A 19,394-nucleotide genomic window follows, 5' to 3' on the forward strand; every position below is an offset into this window, starting at 1 on the left:
CCGAGTCCCTACGTTCCCAGGTGCTGGAGTGGGCACACTCGTCCCGCCTCTTCTGCCACCCCGGCATCAGACGGACACTCGCCGTGCTGCGCCAGCGGTTTTGGTGGCCATCCATGTCGGAAGACACAAGGTCATTTGTCCTCGCCTGTACAGTTTGCGCCCGCAGCAAAACTTCCACCAAGCCCAGCTCTGGACTCCTCCGCCCCTTACCAATTCCAAGCCGCCCTTGGTCACACATCGCTCTGGATTTTGTCACCGGTCTCCCCCCTTCCAGAGGTAACACAGTCATTCTCACCGTGGTAGACAGATTCTCCAAGGCAGCCCATTTCATCCCCCTTCGCAAGCTTCCCTCGGCCAAGGAAACTTCAGACTTGCTCACTCACCATGTATTCCGCTTACACGGCATCCCAGCAGACATTGTCTCCGACCGAGGACCGCAATTCACATCTCAGGTCTGGAGAGCATTTTGCACTGCACTGGGTATCGGGGTGAGTCTGTCGTCGGGGTACCACCCTCAAACAAACGGGCAATGCGAGCGCACGAACCAGCAGCTCGAAGCGGCCCTCCGCTGTACCACACAGGCCCGTCCTAACACCTGGAGCGACCAGCTTCCGTGGATAGAATATGCGCACAACTCTCTGCCAAACGCCTCCTCCGGTATGTCCCCATTCCTCTGCTCCTTGGGCTACCAACCTCCATTGTTTCCCACGCAGGAACAAGACATTGCGGTTCCGTCGGTCCAGACGCATATCAATCGTTGCTCCAGGGTTTGGGAACAGGCACGCTCCGCGCTCCTACGGGCCTCCGAGAAGTCATGCGCCCAATCTGACCGCCGCCGCACACCTGCGCCGGCCTATACGGTTGGTCAAAAGGTGTGGCTCTCTTCGAAGTCCTTGCCGCTGAAGACTGAGTCGGCGAAGCTCGCCCCCCGGTTCGTAGGCCCCTTTGAGGTCATCAAGGTGGTAAACCCCAACGCAGTGCGTCTTCGGCTCCCTGCTCATTACCGGGTGCACCCCACGTTCCATGTCTCCCACGTCAAGCCGGTTTCCACAAGTCCGTTGGCCCCCCCTGTTCCGCCCCCTCCACCGCCTCTGTCGGTCGACGGGCATCCGGCCTACAGGGTGGAGCGGCTTCTGGATGTTCGCCGCCGTGGCCGGGGGCTCCAGTACCTGGTTGACTGGGAGGGCTATGGCCCGGAGGAGCGGTCCTGGATCCCGGCCCGGTGGGTGTTGTCCCGCGTGCTCATCCGGGATTTCCACCGTGCCCATCCCGGGGCTCTTCGTCGTGCGCCAGGTGGCGCCCGTAGGGGGGGGGGTCCTGTTAGGTCCTCTTCCCCTTCCTTTTGAGACATGCCCACCTCCAGCAGGTGTGCATGTTTTTACTTGATTACAGGTCAGACGAGTGGAGCGGCCACACCTGAGGGCAATTAACATCAGCCAGCCTTAAAAGCCAAGCAGACGCTCCACCTCGTCGCCCGATCAACTCGTCTGGTTCCACCGTCAGTTGTTTCTCGCATTGCTTAGATACGTTCCTCTGATCACCGGCTCACGACTTGTTTTTTTCTCTCGCTCCAGGACCTGTTCTCTGCGCGCCCCTTGTCGGATTCCACGCCTGTCTCCCTCCGAGCTCCCTTGCCTCACGCCAGCTCAACTACCCCGAGCCAAGTCACCAGCCCTCGCCACACTTTTGTGATCACTAATAAAAAGAGCACGCATCTCACCCCTGTGTGTCTGCTCCGGGATCCTCTCTTGCTCACGCAACCCTAACATTACAACAACCATACTTACGGAGAAATCTTGTCCAAGGATCATATAAGCACAATATTACAACATAGGCGTCAGCCCGAGACGTAGTGCAGCCATATTGAACTGGCAAGAAAACAATAAACCAAAGCGACCACAAGAGTTCGCTGTTAGACAGCACAAAAACCCTTGCTGTAAAACTCAGCAAAAGGCAGAATACTGTCTGAGCGGGACATGTGCGTTAATTGCGTCAAATATTTTAACGTGATTAATTAAAAAAAATAATTACCGCCCGTTAATGCGATAATTTTGACAGCCCTAATTATAAATATACATGAGAAAAAAGACATTTAATCCAATATTGAACCATTTTCAGTCAATCAGTGTCTTTATTTTCGATGTACATTGTTGAAAACAGCCAACAATTACATCTCAGATGTGACTAGAATTCACTGCTTTCCCTCAAAAAACTTCTAGATCTTATTAAAAAAAAAACATATTTCTTCCCTAAAAATGTACGGTAATTACACTTGATAACACACATCACTTGAAAGCTACGTGTTTTTCCCACGTGTTTCAATTCAATTTCCATTTGTGTCAAGCTATTTTTAAGTTCGAGTTAAGTTTTAAGTTAGTCTAAACTGTAAGTACTGATATGATTTTGAGTTTTTGCAGTGTTCAAAATAAATGTATGCTACTTGCTGTATTGGAGCACATTAGGGACCAGTGCTACTTGGTGTTTTATTCAGCAATGACTACTGAGCAAAAACTGACAGTTAGCTTTATTATGTTTTAATTTTACACCCTCCACTCTACAGCGCTGTGTTTTTAAAGATTAAATAAAGCCTGTATTTAAGACACGCTAGCCACGCATCGACAGTGGTCATAATCAATAGAAACCTAGCCCTTCGAAGGGCTAACTTTGCTTGAGCGAGTTAGCGCTGAGAAGTCTACTGCTTAAAGATGGTGGCTGTTTACTAACGCTACCCAGATGCAGCCGAATCTGTCATTTCGCATCTAGTTCTAAATGCATGCTATATCTATGAGACGCCTCGGACATTACCTGCTACCAAACTAGCATCATGCGGGCGTAGTTTTTAGCAACGTCGGCGTAGTTTGTAGCGGTTGTCGGCTATTTTTATTTTTTTATTGCTTCTTCCTCTACGCATGTGACGTCAGCGCATTGTCCCGCATTAAAAGTAGTCCGGGCAAAATGTGATGCTTAGAGCTGGCAAAATTAAACAATTGCTCGAGGTGAATAAAATTACTCGGATCAGTTTTTAAACCCGAGTTACTCGAGTATTCGTTTCAGCTCTACTTGAAAGTCATGCAGACAGACCAGGGCTAAAGGGACAACCTTTACACATGAAAACACTTAAGAGTCCGTTGGGCCATGGTGTACATCTGCTATTTAATTTAGTTAATTTAAGCATGAGCCACTGTGAGTGTCACTCAGGTTTAAGTTCCCAGGATGAAGAAACGCAGAAGGTTGAAAGGAACACAACAAAACCTACCGGTATGCGTTATTCATTAGATACAATGACATTGGCTCTCCTTGACTGGAAACGTGACACTTGTATTGGACGAACGCCAAGCCTATGATAACGTTTGCATCTTTGAACGATATCAGGGTCGCACCTTGTCATTGACATCGTGCTAAAAGGGAATCCCCGTTCTGTACGTATCCGCTTTGATTTAAGCCGCATTAGCAGGGCAACACTAGCGCTGGCATCCTTAAAGTACCGATGACACAAAAAAGCATGTTTATTTCATAATGAAATGGACCGCTTGGATGTGTGTGGAAGCGATCGCTATATTTATTTAGTTTTTTGAATCCCGCGCCATGAAAATGAGTGACTTCCGGCAACAGTCTCGAGTTGAGAAAGAGGGCGCTGTGGTGTGTATGGAGGAAGGAGTCCTCTTCACCATACAGCCGTACTGTTGTATGAGAAGGACTAAGGATTCAGCTGATTTTGTGGATTAATACGTTTATTTTTCGCATCACGCCAGCCAAACGGCTGTAGAGAAATCTTGCTGTACGAGGGAGAGGCGTGTGCGCCTTTTCGGGGTTTCAAAAGGTTCCCATTCACCGGTGGATATTGGCCAAAACAAGCCCTACTACTGTGGGGCCATGGGACTTACGAGGAAGTGAGTAAACATCGTGTTTTGTTTTATGTCAAATACTGGGATCATTTTAATATGTGGGTGGCTTGCATTTTGTGAAAAGGTCCTCCGACGTCGGCCGGTTTGTTCAGCGGTCATTGTCCAGCTGCTTCCCCGGCAAGCTCTCCTGTCCGTAGTAGCAGGGGATCGAGCTGTAAGTTGCTCCCCACCAGGCAGTTTGCCGATTGGCGAAGACACTCGACAAACCAGTCGTCATGTGAAATGATCCGGGCTAGTCACATGTGATTTTCCGCTTCGAAGACTTTGAAACATCACTCGGTTCGGGTTAGAATGTCGGCTAGCTGTCACGCCTCTTGGTTTGTTTACATTATCCGAAGCCGGGGAAGGGAAATGACATAAGCCCGATTTTGGTGGCATAGAATATCGTTCGAGAGGTGCAACAGTAAAGGTGAAGTCGACAGTTTTGACCATTATGGAGTAATTTTGGCATGTCGTCTTGAATAAATGCATTTTTATTAGGGCTGTCAAACGATTAAAATTTTTAATCGAGTTAATCACAGCTTAAAAATTAATTAATCGCAATTCAAACCATCTATAAAATATGCCATATTTTTCTGTAAATTATTGTTGGAATGGAAAGATAACACGGATATATACATTCAACATACTGTACATAAGTACTGTATTTGTTTATTATAACAATAAATCAACAAGATGGCATGAACTAACATTCTGTTAAAGCGATCCATGGATAGAAAGACTTTTTCTTAAAAGATAAATGTTAGTACAAGTTACAGAAATTTTATATTAAAACTAGGGCTGTCAAAATTATCGCGTTAACGCGTGGTAATTAATTTTTTAAATCAATCACGTTAAAATATTTGACGCAATTAACGCACATGTCCCGCTCAAACAGTATTCTGCCTTTTGGTAAGTTTTACAGCAACGCTTTTTGTGCTGTCTAACAGCGAACTCTTGTGGTCGCTTTGCGACATGGTGTATTGTTTTCTTGCCAGTTCAATATGGCTGCACGACGTCTCGGGCTGACGCCTACGTTGTAATGTTGTGCTTATATGATCCTTGGACAAGATTTGTCCGTAAGTATGGTTGTTGTAAAGAATGTACATGTTAGTAAGCGAAATGTTTTATTTTTTGAATGAGACGCTTTTTGTTTATGTTTAGTAAACCTGTATAGCGTGCTAAGCTAACGTTGTTGCTAATGCAATGCTTGTGTACTTTTTTTTTGTAGTTTTACGACGGTCTAAAGAGGACAGTGGTTCGAGGCCATTTTATTAATAAATCAGATGAAAAATGAAGTGTGATTATTAAGGCGTCGTTCACTAGCTGTCTAGCTTTGGAAAAAGTAGACGCTTCGGAGTGAGGACAGCATAGACAGATTTAAATGACAGTAGAGTGAAATGCCCACTACAGTCCTTATGTACCGTTATCTTTCCATTCCAACAATTTATTTTACAGAATATATATATATATAATTTAAAGAAAAATATGGCATATTTTATAGATGGTTTGAATTGCGATTAATTGCGATTAATTAAGATTAATTAATTTTTAAGCTGTAATTAACTCGATTAAAAATTTTAATCGTTTGACAGCCCTAGTTTTAATATAAAATTACTATAACTTGTAACTATAACAATTATCTTTTGAGAACTACAAGTCTTTCTATCCGTGGATCACTTTAACAGAAAGAATGTTAATAAGGGCATTTGTGGATTTATTGTTACAATAAACAAATACAGTACTTATGTACAGTATGTTGTATGTATATATCCGTTGTGTGTCTTATCTTTCCATTCCAACAATAATTTACAGAAAAATATGGTATATTTTAGAGATGGTTTGAATTGCGATTAACTGCGATTAATTACGATTAATTAATTTTTAAGCTGTAATTAACTCGATTAAAAATTTTAATCGTTTGACAGCCCTAATTAAAACCCCTCTAAATGTTTTCCTTTAATAAAATTTGTAAAATTTTCATTCAAAAAATAAACTAGTAGCTCGCCATTGTTGATGTCAATAATTACACAATGCTTATAAAATCAGTCGCACCAAAGCACCAGCAGAGGGAGACAGAAAACACAAGTAATAAGTGAATATGACACTGTGCCGTCATTTTAATCTGTTTGAGCGTAGCATGTGCGTTAATTGCGTCAAATATTTTAACGTGATTAATTTAAAAAATTAATTACCGCCCGTTAACGCGATAATTTTGACAGCCCGAATTTTTATTATTTCATATTCCATTTAGCACAAGACTGTTATTTATCATGAACATGCCATTTATTTAGCTATTGGGGAAAAATAATATCCAGTAAAAATATTGGGAGTAGAGACACTGAAACAATGACATTTTGCGGGACTCTCTTCGTCACGTTTTCCTCGTTGTGAATAATTCCCCCTCAATGGGTTGCATGCTAAATCAGATGAAATCGTGACTCCGCTGACGTCATCCACCTGTTGGGGACGCTAGAGCCCTATAATGGTAGGCGTGGCTAACTGGCAAATTAAAAGACTAATTTCTCGTGACCTGCGCTTTGCTAAATTGTTGTATATAGTAGAATCGTCTCAAAATATGATTCTAATTCACATGATAATCCTATTTAAGACTTTTTTTTTCTCCTGTCGTACGCACTTTAAATTTCATTAATGGTATCGACAAAACACACCGGCTTTTCAAACAATGCAAATTCATAGGCAAATCGTCAGAGTTATGTTGCCTTATAATAACCCTTTTAGGTAGGAAAAGCCCTTTACTGTCCTGTTTACACTTACATTGCCTGCTTTCACGACCAAATCATGAATATGGAAGCATCAAAATCATAAATATTTCATGGTATCAGACAACATTCTTTTTGTTTATTGCTTTTAAATAAGTCATGGCATCTTCTGTTGTCTCAGAGGGTATCTCCTGATACAAATTCTATTTGAATGTTTTCATCTTGACAAGCTATAGTACAAGCAATTAGCAAGGATGGTATTTTCGTATCCATCCAAGTGCAAGCACTAAAGGGAATTTGCTCACATAGCAATGTAACAAAACAGTAAAAAGCTACATAAAATCCCCCATTTCGGAGCTGTCACTTAATAAAACTTAAGTTCTGGGGTACATTAGCAACTAAATAATCAAGTGCTAGTTTTAAAGCACTATTTTCAAATGTGTCTGGAAACCTTTTTTTTGTGGCTATACTATAGTACACGTAGTCCCCGGCTTACGACGTACACGACTTACGTGATTTTGACTTTACGACGCTGGAGTCTTGTTCATCATTTTATCTCCAGTCGTTTTTTTTTTTTTTTTTAAAGTCGCGTAACAGTGTCTCCTCCGCCACCTCTCAGCATTGATGGCAAGTACATTATATTATTAAAATACCCGTATTGGCCCAAATATAAGACGGCCCTGATTATAAGATGACCCCCTCTTTTACATGCCTCAAGTTTGAAAAAAAGACTTTTTGAACAATAAATTAATTTTTAAACAGAGAAAAATTACGGTATATCCGAAACAAATGATTATAACAATATATTTGAGAGAAAAAGCATGTTATTTTGCCTCATTTAAATCTTAATATCTGAACATTTAAATATGTAAACTAAAGAGCAATCACATTTGTGAAAGAATGGCTTCTGGTTTTTGAAATGTAAAAAAAAAACAATCTATAGTTATAAAACAACAAAATTGCAATAACTGCATTAACCATCAAAGTGAAGTCTAACTGTAACTGTAGTCATGAAACAAATCTGAATAAGGAAAAACATGGCAATAAAATAATGCAAACTGGTTAAACTAAAAAGAGTAACTGAGATCTGTCATGACAGAACATCACTTCAATTATATCTGGCGCCATCTAGCGTCGTGAATGGGGAGACTAGCTGAGATCTGTCATGACAGAAAATCGCTTCAATGATATCTGGCGCCATCTAGCGTCGTGAATGGGTATAATGTCTAAACAACGAATATAAGACGACCCCCTCTTTTTCAGTCTTATTTCAATGCAAAAAACACCGTCTTATATTCGGGCCAAGACGGTATATTTATCAGGTCTAATTAATCTAAATGGTTGACCTCTACAGTAATTGCATATCTGGCATTTCATTATACAACAGTATATGTGCGGTCTGCTTTCCTTTGTTGCACTCGGACTTTTTTGACGTCACGCAGCGCTACTTTCTGTTGGTTTCAAGTAGTGCTGCAACGATTAATCAATTAACTCGAGTATTCGATTAGAAAAAAAAGATTCAAATTAAATTTTGCTGTTTTGAGTATTCGTTTAAGTGGCGTTGTAATGGTTTATTTTGAAAGAGTTTGCATTTAGTTTTATTGATTTGGGTGGATACACTGCCTTCTAGTCTGCCTCATTTCACATGGCTGAATTCAGGAGCTCCCTGTTAAGACCAACATAAGCTTAGTTTTTTTGTTGTTGTTTTTCAAATGCGTTCGTAATTTAGTTTATAGGTATATTTAGCCTATTTTTGTGGGAATATGGGTCTGAACAATTTGGTAAGAGCACTTTAAAAAAAGTTAGTTTATAGTATTTAAACTAGCGGACTTATGATATGTAAGTTAGCCAATTGCTCTTTTGTTGTACATAGATCATAATTTATTTATTTATTGTACTGTTTGAGGCTCAGTTAGGGTAATTTAAAATTTTCATGTTCCTTATCTGATTACTCGGTTATTCGAACTAACGGTTCATCGATTAATCGACTAGTAAAATAATCGATAGCTGCAGCCCTCGTTTCAAGTGTCGCTTTCACGCTGGGAAGAATTAACCTAAAGGGTTAATTCTGGTTTACAGTGAAATTCGGGTTACGTCGGCAGTGTAGGAACGGAACTCGTTCGAAACCCGGGGACTAACTGTACTATTATCTTATTTTGACTGCTAACTGACTCAACGGCGCCTCTGCTGGATGCTCCCACGCAGTGCACCACATTTTCCTGAGTTGACTTTTTCACTATCACTAGTATTTCACTTCATTCTCCTTACCTGTTGAGAAGACAACATTCTTAGAGATGAGCTTGTGATCGACGATGGAGAACTGTGGCAGCTCAATCTTGTCCACACCCGTTACCGCATTGTTGCCTCCTCGCCAGTAGAACTCAATGTCGTCTGTTGTGTAGCCATCTGAGACAAAATACAATGAACAAGCTTAGTTACGACAGGATAAATAAGAATTAAAAGCAGCAGATTGTGCTATAAAAGCGTAAGCATAATAGGCTCCATTTGAGGTTGTTGGAAAAAAGGTAATATTCAACTCTTACAGTTTAAAGGTTTTAATCTCATTGTGTTCTCTACGTTTGAATGCAATTGGCACTGACTCGTGTGTCAATTTAATAACCACATAGCATCCGCCAAACTTCAATACAGAAGTTTATTACTAGGTTTGTCTCGAGTCACCTGATTTAGAGAATTTGCTGATAACGAGTCCCAATCTGATAGTGGGAAAACAAAGATATTTTTTTAACAAAAATTGCAAACATGTTTAGGACTGCAGCTATCGATTATTTTAGTAGTCGATTAATCGATTAGGTAGTTAGTTCGAATAATCGAGTAATCGGATAAAGAACATGAAAAATTAAAATACCGGGGGTGAACCTCAAACGGTATAAAAAAACAAAACAAATAAATGAGGATCTATGTACAACAACAAAATAATTGGCTAACTTACATAGCAAAAGTCTCCTAGCTTAAATGCTATAAAATGCTAACATATTTTTTTTCTTTTACAACACTCTTAACAAATGGTGTAGACTCATATTCCCACTAAAAACGACTAAATGTGCCTAAAAACTTAATCACGAATGCATTAAAAAACATGAGCCCAAACAAAAACTTTGCTTACGTTGGTCTTAACATGGAGCAGTTGGATTCAGCCATGTGAAATGAGGCCGACCAGAGGACAGTGTATCCACCCTAATCAATAAAACTAAACGTAAACACTTTCAAAATAAACCATTAAAACGCCACTTTAATTAAACGAATAATCGAAGCAACAAAATTTAATTCGAATATTTTTTTCTTATCGAATACTCGAGTTAATCGATTAATCGTTGCAGTACTAAACATGTTACTGTTCCACCGTGCTGCCTTCATAAGGTGAATTATTTTTAAAGAAGAATAACATTGAAAAGTGCTTGTTTTTATTAAAGGCTTCAATGAGTGAGTCCACTCAAGCTTTGACGCTCACTTACACAATGAGTTGCCACAGCAAACTTATGCAGGTTTAACTGTGCCTTTGATCATAGGCTTACCAAGCTTCTCTGGCAAGATCAAAGCTAAACACCTGTCAATCATTGTTAACTTGAAGCACCAAGCGCAAGCTGGACAGTTTGGCCGCACTGCTTAGCAGGAGGGAGGGTAAGTGGCTGTGGCGCTCTACAAGTATGACGCAAAAAACATAAATATATATTTTTTTAATTAAAAACCCGACTGATTTATGTGGTCATCCACTCAATGTGTTAGTGCCAATTGTATTGTGATGCCCCAGTGGATGCTCTAATAATTACTAGGGGGCTGTTTACATGGTGACGCTCCGAAAATACGAAAAATTTCAAATTTGCATTTATATGGGCCCGTCTCCATTCGAACAATGCCGCAATTTCGCATGAAAACGATGTAGTATTCATGCCAAGCCCTAGGGGGCAGTGGAGATTTACGAGGCGACAGCAAATGATGCACTTTGACCCCACCAAGCTCCTCAACCCGGAAAAAAAATATGCCCGCCCATTCAAAGCAATGGCATTTTTCTTTTGTTCAAAAAGGCACAAAAATGGAAACATTCCACATATTTAATTTAAAAATATTATTAATACAGTAAATTAAAGCCGACATTCCACCATAATTGCTGTTTTCAATGTTTAGTAGCACCGCTGTGCACGCCCAATGTGACGTGTACGAGTGCTGACGTTATTGGCGTGGTCTCACGCCGCGGGAGCCTTTTATATACATGCGGAGCAAGCCCCACTCAATCCCCCGCAACCGAATTCTTCCACTTTGGAGGCAGGATTCAGAATTTTTCGTCTTCGCCGACACCATATGCAATTCAAGAGTCACAGCCAAGGGAGGCAACCTCATCATTAAATAAAAGGAATCATTCACGATTAAATTACTTATTGAATACTTACCATAAAAAGCCACTAGGGGGCGACCAAAGCATTAAAAATACAGTCAGGCAATATGTAATGAAAATTCCCAAGATGCATTTTGCATGGATTTTTGTATTTTATTACTTTTCTTCGTGACTATTTCTTTCTGGTAACGCAGTAATATAATGTAATGAGCTTATAATTTATGTTTTTTCAATCCTTTATTGTTCATTTAATTGTTGCACCATGAATGCAAATGCTCTGCTTTCAAGCATTTTAACTTTACACATTTAACTCTATCACTCCCTGCCATTTTCACCGGTGCAACCCCCTTCACTCCCGGCCGTTTTACTGGATTTTGACTGATTTTGCAAGGCCCACAGAAAATTCTGTTCTATTGCTATATAAATATGGAACCCACTAAAAGAACGATTAGACTCTCTTCTTTCAGCAGAAAAAGTTAGTTCATATCTTTTTCCATTCTTTAGAAATCAGCGTTAGAAAATAGCTTAGTTTGAGCAATTTTCCAATTTCTGATGAAAAAACAGAGAAATTGAGCTTTTTGTGAAAGCATACATTTCAAACATATCTGACTTTAACACAGCTATTTTTTGCTTTAGTTACATCCCAAACATCTGAATAATGTTTTCCCTTTACAAAATAACAAACAACAAGACAAATAGAGCTTTTGATCGGAAAGTAACAATTTATTTACACATAACTAACTGAGAGATGACGCTGTTGTGGCTGCGACAGCCGGGTAAACTTTTCCCTCATTGCCGCCTGTCTCAAAAAGATGGATTTTTTTGATTCTCTGCGGGGTCTGCTCGGCGAGCAGCACGGACTCAATGGCATCGTCAGCTGCACTGGTGGTCCCGGTCGTTCTGCTCGGTCGTCCACCGCCTGGCATACCGGGTGTCCTCTAGGTTGTTCTCCAATCGGTCGACTTCCGCCAGCAGCCCGGCCATTCGTTTCCCTTGACTCGGGTTGCGGGTCTTACCAAATGCGCTACTGCCCTCCAGTGGCCAGTTTTATTGCTTTAAAATGGATTTTCATCTTTGTGCTTTGGAGCTAAATTGAATCAGAACCCACAGATCTCTCTTGTAAAAAAAACCAAAACGTAAAAGACGTATAAATACATCTTTGGGACACTGAAACAATTAAAAATAGAACGTATTTATACGTTTTTTGCGAGCAAATGACTTAAACATCTAATGGTTAATAAGCATAACTGCTGTATAAAGCTGTGACCAACTCTTGTGTAAACGTGGAAGGCTTTTACATTCTCTTTGAAGGCAACGTGCATATTAGCCCAAAACCGATCATGAAAAACCGATATTCATAATATATAATATCATGTAAAAATGTTCTTATCAGTCAACAATGTTGGAAAACTCTAATAATTCTAGTGCTGCAATGATTAATTGAATAACTCGAGTATTCGATTAGAAAAAAATATTCGAATTAAATTTTGCTGCCTCGAGTATTCGTTTATTTAAAGAGGGGTTGTAATGGTTTATTTGGAAAGTGTTTGCATTGAGTTTTATTGATTTGAATTGATTGAATTATTAAATTTATTAGGATTATGGAAGCTTCCACTTGGGGAAAATATATACATACAGTATATCCTGTATATACATAATATAATAAAAATATACAGTACTGTGCAAAAGTTTTAGGCAGGTGGAAAAAAAAAGTTAGCGTTTTATAGCATTTAAGCGAGCAGACTTTTGCTGCGTAATTTAGCCAATTGTGCTTTTGTTGTACATAAATCCTTATTTTTAGAGATGGCCCGATCGCGTCATTTTCAAAGTATCGGAATTGGCAAAAAAATATCGGACATGCCTTTTTTTAATATAAATATATTTTCTAATGAAATCGTTTTCAAATTGTATTTAACGTTACAGACATAATATGTTACACTAATCCAGAGTCTTTAGTTTAGGCTTAAGGTAGGGTTAGCAAATCTATCCCATTAATTTTTTAAAAGTTTATCACGTTAAAATATTTAACGCAATTAACGCATGCGCCGCACGACCCACTCACGCATTGTCGCATTCAATCTGTAATGGCACCGTTTTACCAATATATAGAGCTAAAAGGCAGCGTAAAATGTGTAGAGTGAATTTTGGCAGCCTTTGGAGCCCTTTTTTAATTGGCTAACGCCTTACAATCCCTCTCCCTGCGATTAGAAATATCGTGGGAAGCAATGTGGGGAAGAAAGGTAGTAATTGATCTTTTTCTTAACACCCTATGTTACTTCCCAATGCAAAAAAGATATATCAATTGGTACCTCTACGCACAGTCATGGTTGCACTTCCCATCATGCATTTGGGCAGAAGTTAAATGGCTACAGTATCATTTACTGAAAGCTCAACAAATACACTAGATGGCAATATTTAGTCACAATATACAAAGTCACATTTATCCTTTAAGAATTACAAGTCTTTCTATCCGTGGATCCCTCTCACAGAAAGAATGTTAATAATGTAAATGCCATCTTGAGGATTTATTGTCATAATAAACAAATACAGTACTTATGTACTGTATGTTGAATGTATATATTCGTCCGAGTTTTATTCATTTTTTTCTTAATGCATTGCCAAAATGTATATGATCGGGAAAAATTATCGAGAATGATCGGAATTGAATCGGGAGCAAAAAAAAAAAAAAAAAAAAACCAATCGGATCGGGAAATATCTGGATCGGCAGACACTCAAACTAAAACGATCGGGATAGGATCGGGAACAAAAAAATATGATCGGAACAACTCTACTTATTTTATTTTATTTTTATAACGTTTGAGGCTAAGCTCGCGTGTTTTAAATTTTCACGTTCCTTATCCGATTACTGCTTAGTTCATCGATTAATCAACTACTAAAATAATCGATAGCTGGAGCCCTAAATAATTCACTGACAATTTAAGCTTTGCAAGTGTTCACTGATTTTAAACATTCACCTTTAAAACTGCTTCGAAAAAACCATGCAACATTTTGTGTGAATTATGAAAAAGACTGGCAATAAATAATGAACTAATGTTAAACATACAGCATTACTTATGCATAGTAGCCGAGGAAACCCCTTTATTGTATATATACGGTATACGGGACTAAATCTTTGAGTCAGCCTATTATGTTGTGTCCCAAGAGCAACTAAATTATTAATACGCACAGAAAGAATGATTAAATAACCCAGAAAGGCATCCATTTTCATGTCTAGAAGCGAGTGGAATCCTTGAAAGGGACAAGAGTCTTTTAATATTAATCTGAACCAAAGTTATTCGCTTTTTTGCTTTCATTTTGGCCAAATCAGTGGAGACACGGGCAGAAAAGTGGGCAATGGGTACGAGCAATAAATCATTGAGGAACATGTTACTTTTATTTCCTTCAGAGGATAAATTCTATTTTTAAAAAGGGAAGACAAAACATGAAAATTGCTTTCTACATGATACATTGCGTTCCGAGGGTAGTTTATTATTGAAAGGACATGCAATTCAGTTAAACCCGTTTATATACAGTACACTCACTCAGCAATGCAGTTTAATACAATGGGTATTCAATTAATCCTCCTTCCATGGGGATTATACTGTAAGGTTCTCCATATGTAAAATGAGAATGACTTACGTCTTTGTGATAAACAAATGAATATTAATGTGTAGTGCATCATCAAAACGGTTTTAAAAAGATGTCGCATTCGACGACATGCAACTAGTGCATATTATAGATTATATGGCTGCGTGTTTGGGGATTTGCACGTCAGATGAGTCATAATGTCATTTCATGTTGACTTGTTTTATGGTATTTTTGCGTGTGCGAACGACGGCGCGGTGATTAAGCAGCTCGGAAATATGCATGACTGTTCACATATTCGTGTGATGGTAATTGGAATGTGCATGGCTGACAAAAAAAAGGAGACTTATGACCAAGCTTTCTTTTTTTCGCTATTGCCCATGAAGAGACTTAATAATTAACGCGGGAATAAAATCAATGCTAACAATTGCATGCTCACACCGTGACTTGAATTGTATGATTGGGTTGTTGGCGTCGGTTGCTGCTGGCAGTTGGCATTTCAAACTAATTAAAAACTCAAAGAGGCAGGCATCAAAAATTCCTCTCATTTGGTAGATTACCGCTCTTCTGTTCCAGATGTAATGTGTTCAGAGGTGGGTTGAGTAGCCAAATATTTGATTCAAGTAAGAGTAGCGTTACTTCAAGATAATATTGAAATAATAACATCCAAAAAATGTACTCAAGTACAAGTAAAAAAGTATAGAATATGCAAGTAATGAGTAACATTTGTGAGTAATTTGCCTCCAATGTCCGATATTTTTTTCTCAGCACAACGTCATCTATAGAACTGTTATCACTATACTGTATTGGCCCGAATATAAGACGGCCCTGATTTTAAGACGACCCCCCTCTTTTTCAAGACTCAAGTTTGAACAAACACTTTTTGAACACTAAATTAATTTTTATACAGAAAATAATTACAGTTAGGGTTGTTCCGATCATGTTTTTTTGCTCCCGATCCGATCCCGATCCTTTTAGTTTGAGTATCTGATCACATACATTTTGTCAATGCATTAAGAAAAAAATGAATAAAACTCTGACGAATATATACATTCAACATACAGTACATAAGTACTGTATTTGTTTATTATGACAATAAATCCTCAAGATGGCATTTACATTGTTAACATTCTTTCTGTGAGAGGGATCCACGGAAAGACTTGTGACTTTGTATATTGTGACTAAATATTGCCATCTAGTGTATTTGGTGAGCTTTTAAGTAAATGATACTGAAGGCCATGCCCAAATGCATGATGGAAAGAGGAACCATGACTGTGCGTAGTGCTACCAATTGATATATCTTCTCTGCGTTAGGAAATAACATAAGGTGTTAAGAAAAAGATCAATTGCTACCTTGCTTCCCCACATTGCTTGCCATGATATTTTTAATCGTGGGGGGAGGGATTGTAAGGCTTTAGCCAATGAAAAAAAGGCTCCAAAGGCTGCCAAAATTCACTCTACTCATTTTACGCTGCCTTTTTTTTCTCGATATAGGTAAAACGGCGCCATTACAGATTGAGCGCGACATTGTGTGAGTGGGTCGTGCAGCGCATGCATTAATTGCGTTAAATATTTTAACGTGATACATTTAAAAAAAAAAAATAATTACCGCCGTTATTGGGATAAATTTGATAACCCTACCTTAAGCCTACACTAAAGACTCTGGATAAGTGTAACATATTATGAGGGAAAACGTTAAATACTATTAAAAAACGATTTAATTAAAAAATGTATATATATTAAAAAAAGGCATGGCCGATATTTTTTAGCCGATTCCGATACTTTGAAAATGACGTGATCGGACCCGATCGATCGGGTTACAGTACTGAAACAAATGATTATAACAATATATTTGAGAGATAAAGCATGTTATTTTGCCTCATTCAAATCTTAATATCTGAACATTTAAATATGTAAACTAAAGTGCAATCAAATTCGTAAATGGCTTCTGGTTTTTGAAATGTAAATAAACCAATCTATTGTGATAAAACAGCAAAAATTGCAATAACTGCATTAACCATCAAAGTGAAGTCTAGCTGTAACTGTCGTCTTGAAACAAATCTGAATAAGGAAAAACATTGCAATAAAATAATGCAAACTGGTTCAACTTGAGAGTAGCTGAGATTTGTCATGACAGAATATCGCTTCAATGATATCTGGTGCCATCTAGCGTCGTGAATGGGTATAATGTCTAGACCGCGAATATAAGGCGACCCCCACTTTTTCAGTCTTATTTCAATGCAAAAAAACCACAGTCTTATATTCGGGCCAATACGGTACTTCCATAGACTCAACCAGTTAACAAGACAGCTCGCGCAGACATTGCGCCACGCCTTCGTGTCGGGGTACGACCCACGCAAAATGTTGAGTTGGTTTTCACTGTGATGTGTGGGGAAAAAAATATGTATATATCAATGGATAAAATTACTTTGGTTTGAAATATTTACGTAAAATGAATGATAACTGCCCGTTTTTTTTGCTTTTAACCAAGAATCGAGACTGTTTTACATTCATATCTATAGAAATTAACGCGATTTAAGCTTTTGTTTACAATAATTTTCAACTTTAAAAGCTCTTTGTTTCGTGACGACCGCCATGTTTGATTATACAATACCGTAACTTTTGCTGGATATATTTACGTAAAATGAACGATAACTGCCTGTTTTTTGCTTTTAACCAAGAATCTAGACTGTTTTACGGTGATATCTGTAGAGATTTTGTGATTTAAGCATTTATTTACAAAAAATTTCTACTTAAAAAGCTTTTTGTTAGGTAAAGGCCGCCATCTTGGATTACACAATATCGTAATTTTTGCTTGAAATATTTACGTAAAATGAACGATAACTGCCCGTTTTTGTGCTTTCAACCAAGAATCTAGACTGTTTACGTTCATATCTATAGAAAATCAATGATTTAAGCATTTATTTACAAGAATTTTCAACTTAAAGAGCTCTTTGTTTTGTGACGGTCGCCAAGTTGGATTTTGTAGCACTGTTGACTAAAACTTGACAAAATTTGTTTTCGCTGACTAAAACTAGAGGAAGACGAACACATTTTGAAATGACTAGAATATGACTAAGACTAGGGTTGGGCATCGTTTGAATTTGAACAGTTCTGATTCCGATTCCACGTTTCGATTCCGGTTTGAAACGATTCCGATTCCTTAGATAGGCAGGTTAAAAAAATTGCATAGTTTATATTAATTTCTTCTTGATTATTTTTTAATTCTATGAACTTTCAATTAACTGAATTTGATGAATTTCTCACAGGGCTAATTTTAACTTGTATAAAAATACAGTATCAGTCTTTGAACATTAACATGATGAAGTGTCTTTCCACAGGAGTGCGCTTTCACAAACATGTTTATTTTTCAAAAGCTCACGGAAAAAACATTTACACATATTTTTTTGCCCATGTTTTAGAGTGTCTTATGCTGCAGGCATTTATTGTTTTGCATCGTTTGTTTTAGGTGGTATTTCTACAAGTTAGTTAAGGACTGACATCTAGCAGATGTCAGGCTTGGAGTGTTCTGTTCCTTGATCTTAATTTGGCAAATTTTTAAGTTTGATTTCTTCCTAAACTGATATATTGTTCATCCGTCCACAAGATGTCACTATTGTAACTCCGGACTCTACAGTTTTACTTTGGTATTGTTATGTGTTGGCTTCCCCTAGTGGTGACTTACTGGAAGCACCAGAACTATGTTGATTTCATAACCTCACTTGAAACTTGGCAGGTATTCTACTGTATTACGCCATTCAACTTTTCGTCAAAATAAAATATGTGTATAAAGGAGATTCTTAGCCAAATCTGTCCACCCTTGTCATCTTACACTCTAATTAAGTTACAAATACACGGTCATTTGTTTCTGTCTACCTTTCTCCCTCACCACTTTCCCCTCCATCCTGCCTGCTCTCCTTAATTAGATCTTGACTGACCTATTTTGTTGGAATGCATTATTGAACCTGACTCTTCATTGAAGGCTGTGAACGCCCTCGCACACTCATACATCTCTTGTTCCGTTTGATGAAAGTCCCACTTTATGTTTGCTGCTTTCAAGTGTACCCCCACAATGCATTTCACCAACCTCAGAATCAGAGGCGATTGCTCTATGACTGCAAGGGAAGCTCAGCTTCCTCTAAAATGTAAAAAAAAAAAAAAAAAAGTAATCAAATGTATATTATTATGCGTACGTTATTGACTAAATTTTGACCGTATTGGCCCGAATTTAAGACAGTGTTTTTTGCATTGAAATAAGATTGAAAAAGTGGGGGTCGTCTTACTGTTCTATTCGCGGTCTAGACGTTATACCCATTCACGATGCTAGATGGCGCCAGATATCATTGAAGCGATGTTCTGTCATGACAGATCTCAGCTCCTCTCAAGTTGAACCAGTTTGCATTATTTCATTGCAATGTTTTTCCTTATTCAGATTTGTTTCAAGACTACAGTTACAGTTAGACTTCACTTTACAGTTAGACTTCACTTTGATGGTTAATGCAGGTATTGCAATTTTGTTGTTTTATCACAATCGATTGGTTTATTTACATTTCAAAAACCAGAAGCCATTTCTTTACAATCGAGTGATTGCACTTTAGTTTACATATTTAAATGTTCAGATATTAAGATTTGAATGAGGCAAAATAACATGCTTTTTCTCTTAAATATATTGTTATTAAGGGTGTAACAGTACATGTATTTGTATTGAACTGTTTTGGTACGTGGTGCTCGGTTCGGAACGGAGGCGTACTGAACGAGTTTCTGACGTAATGTAACCCTTACTTTTCGAGGCTGTGAGTCGATCAGGTTACAGTTTCTTTGTGTGTCATTCAGTCTTCTCTACTATAATGA

At 38.6% G+C, this 19,394-nt stretch overlaps 1 protein-coding gene across 6 annotated transcripts in view; it reads right to left on the reverse strand.

Annotated features, from left to right (window-relative positions):
* LOC130906077 (gamma-aminobutyric acid receptor subunit beta-2-like) overlaps positions 1-19,394 on the reverse strand; it is a 218,364-nt gene that overhangs the window by 26,609 nt on the left and 172,361 nt on the right. For all 6 annotated transcript variants that reach the window (XM_057819990.1, XM_057819987.1, XM_057819986.1 and 3 more), the window contains one exon: positions 8,876-9,013. In XM_057819990.1, coding sequence (XP_057675973.1) covers positions 8,876-9,013 — 138 coding nt within the window. The remainder of the gene's footprint in view (positions 1-8,875; positions 9,014-19,394) is intronic.

The sequence above is a fragment of the Corythoichthys intestinalis genome, chromosome 18 (assembly GCF_030265065.1).
Source record: "Corythoichthys intestinalis isolate RoL2023-P3 chromosome 18, ASM3026506v1, whole genome shotgun sequence".
In the NCBI taxonomy this organism is placed as follows: domain Eukaryota; kingdom Metazoa; phylum Chordata; class Actinopteri; order Syngnathiformes; family Syngnathidae; genus Corythoichthys; species Corythoichthys intestinalis.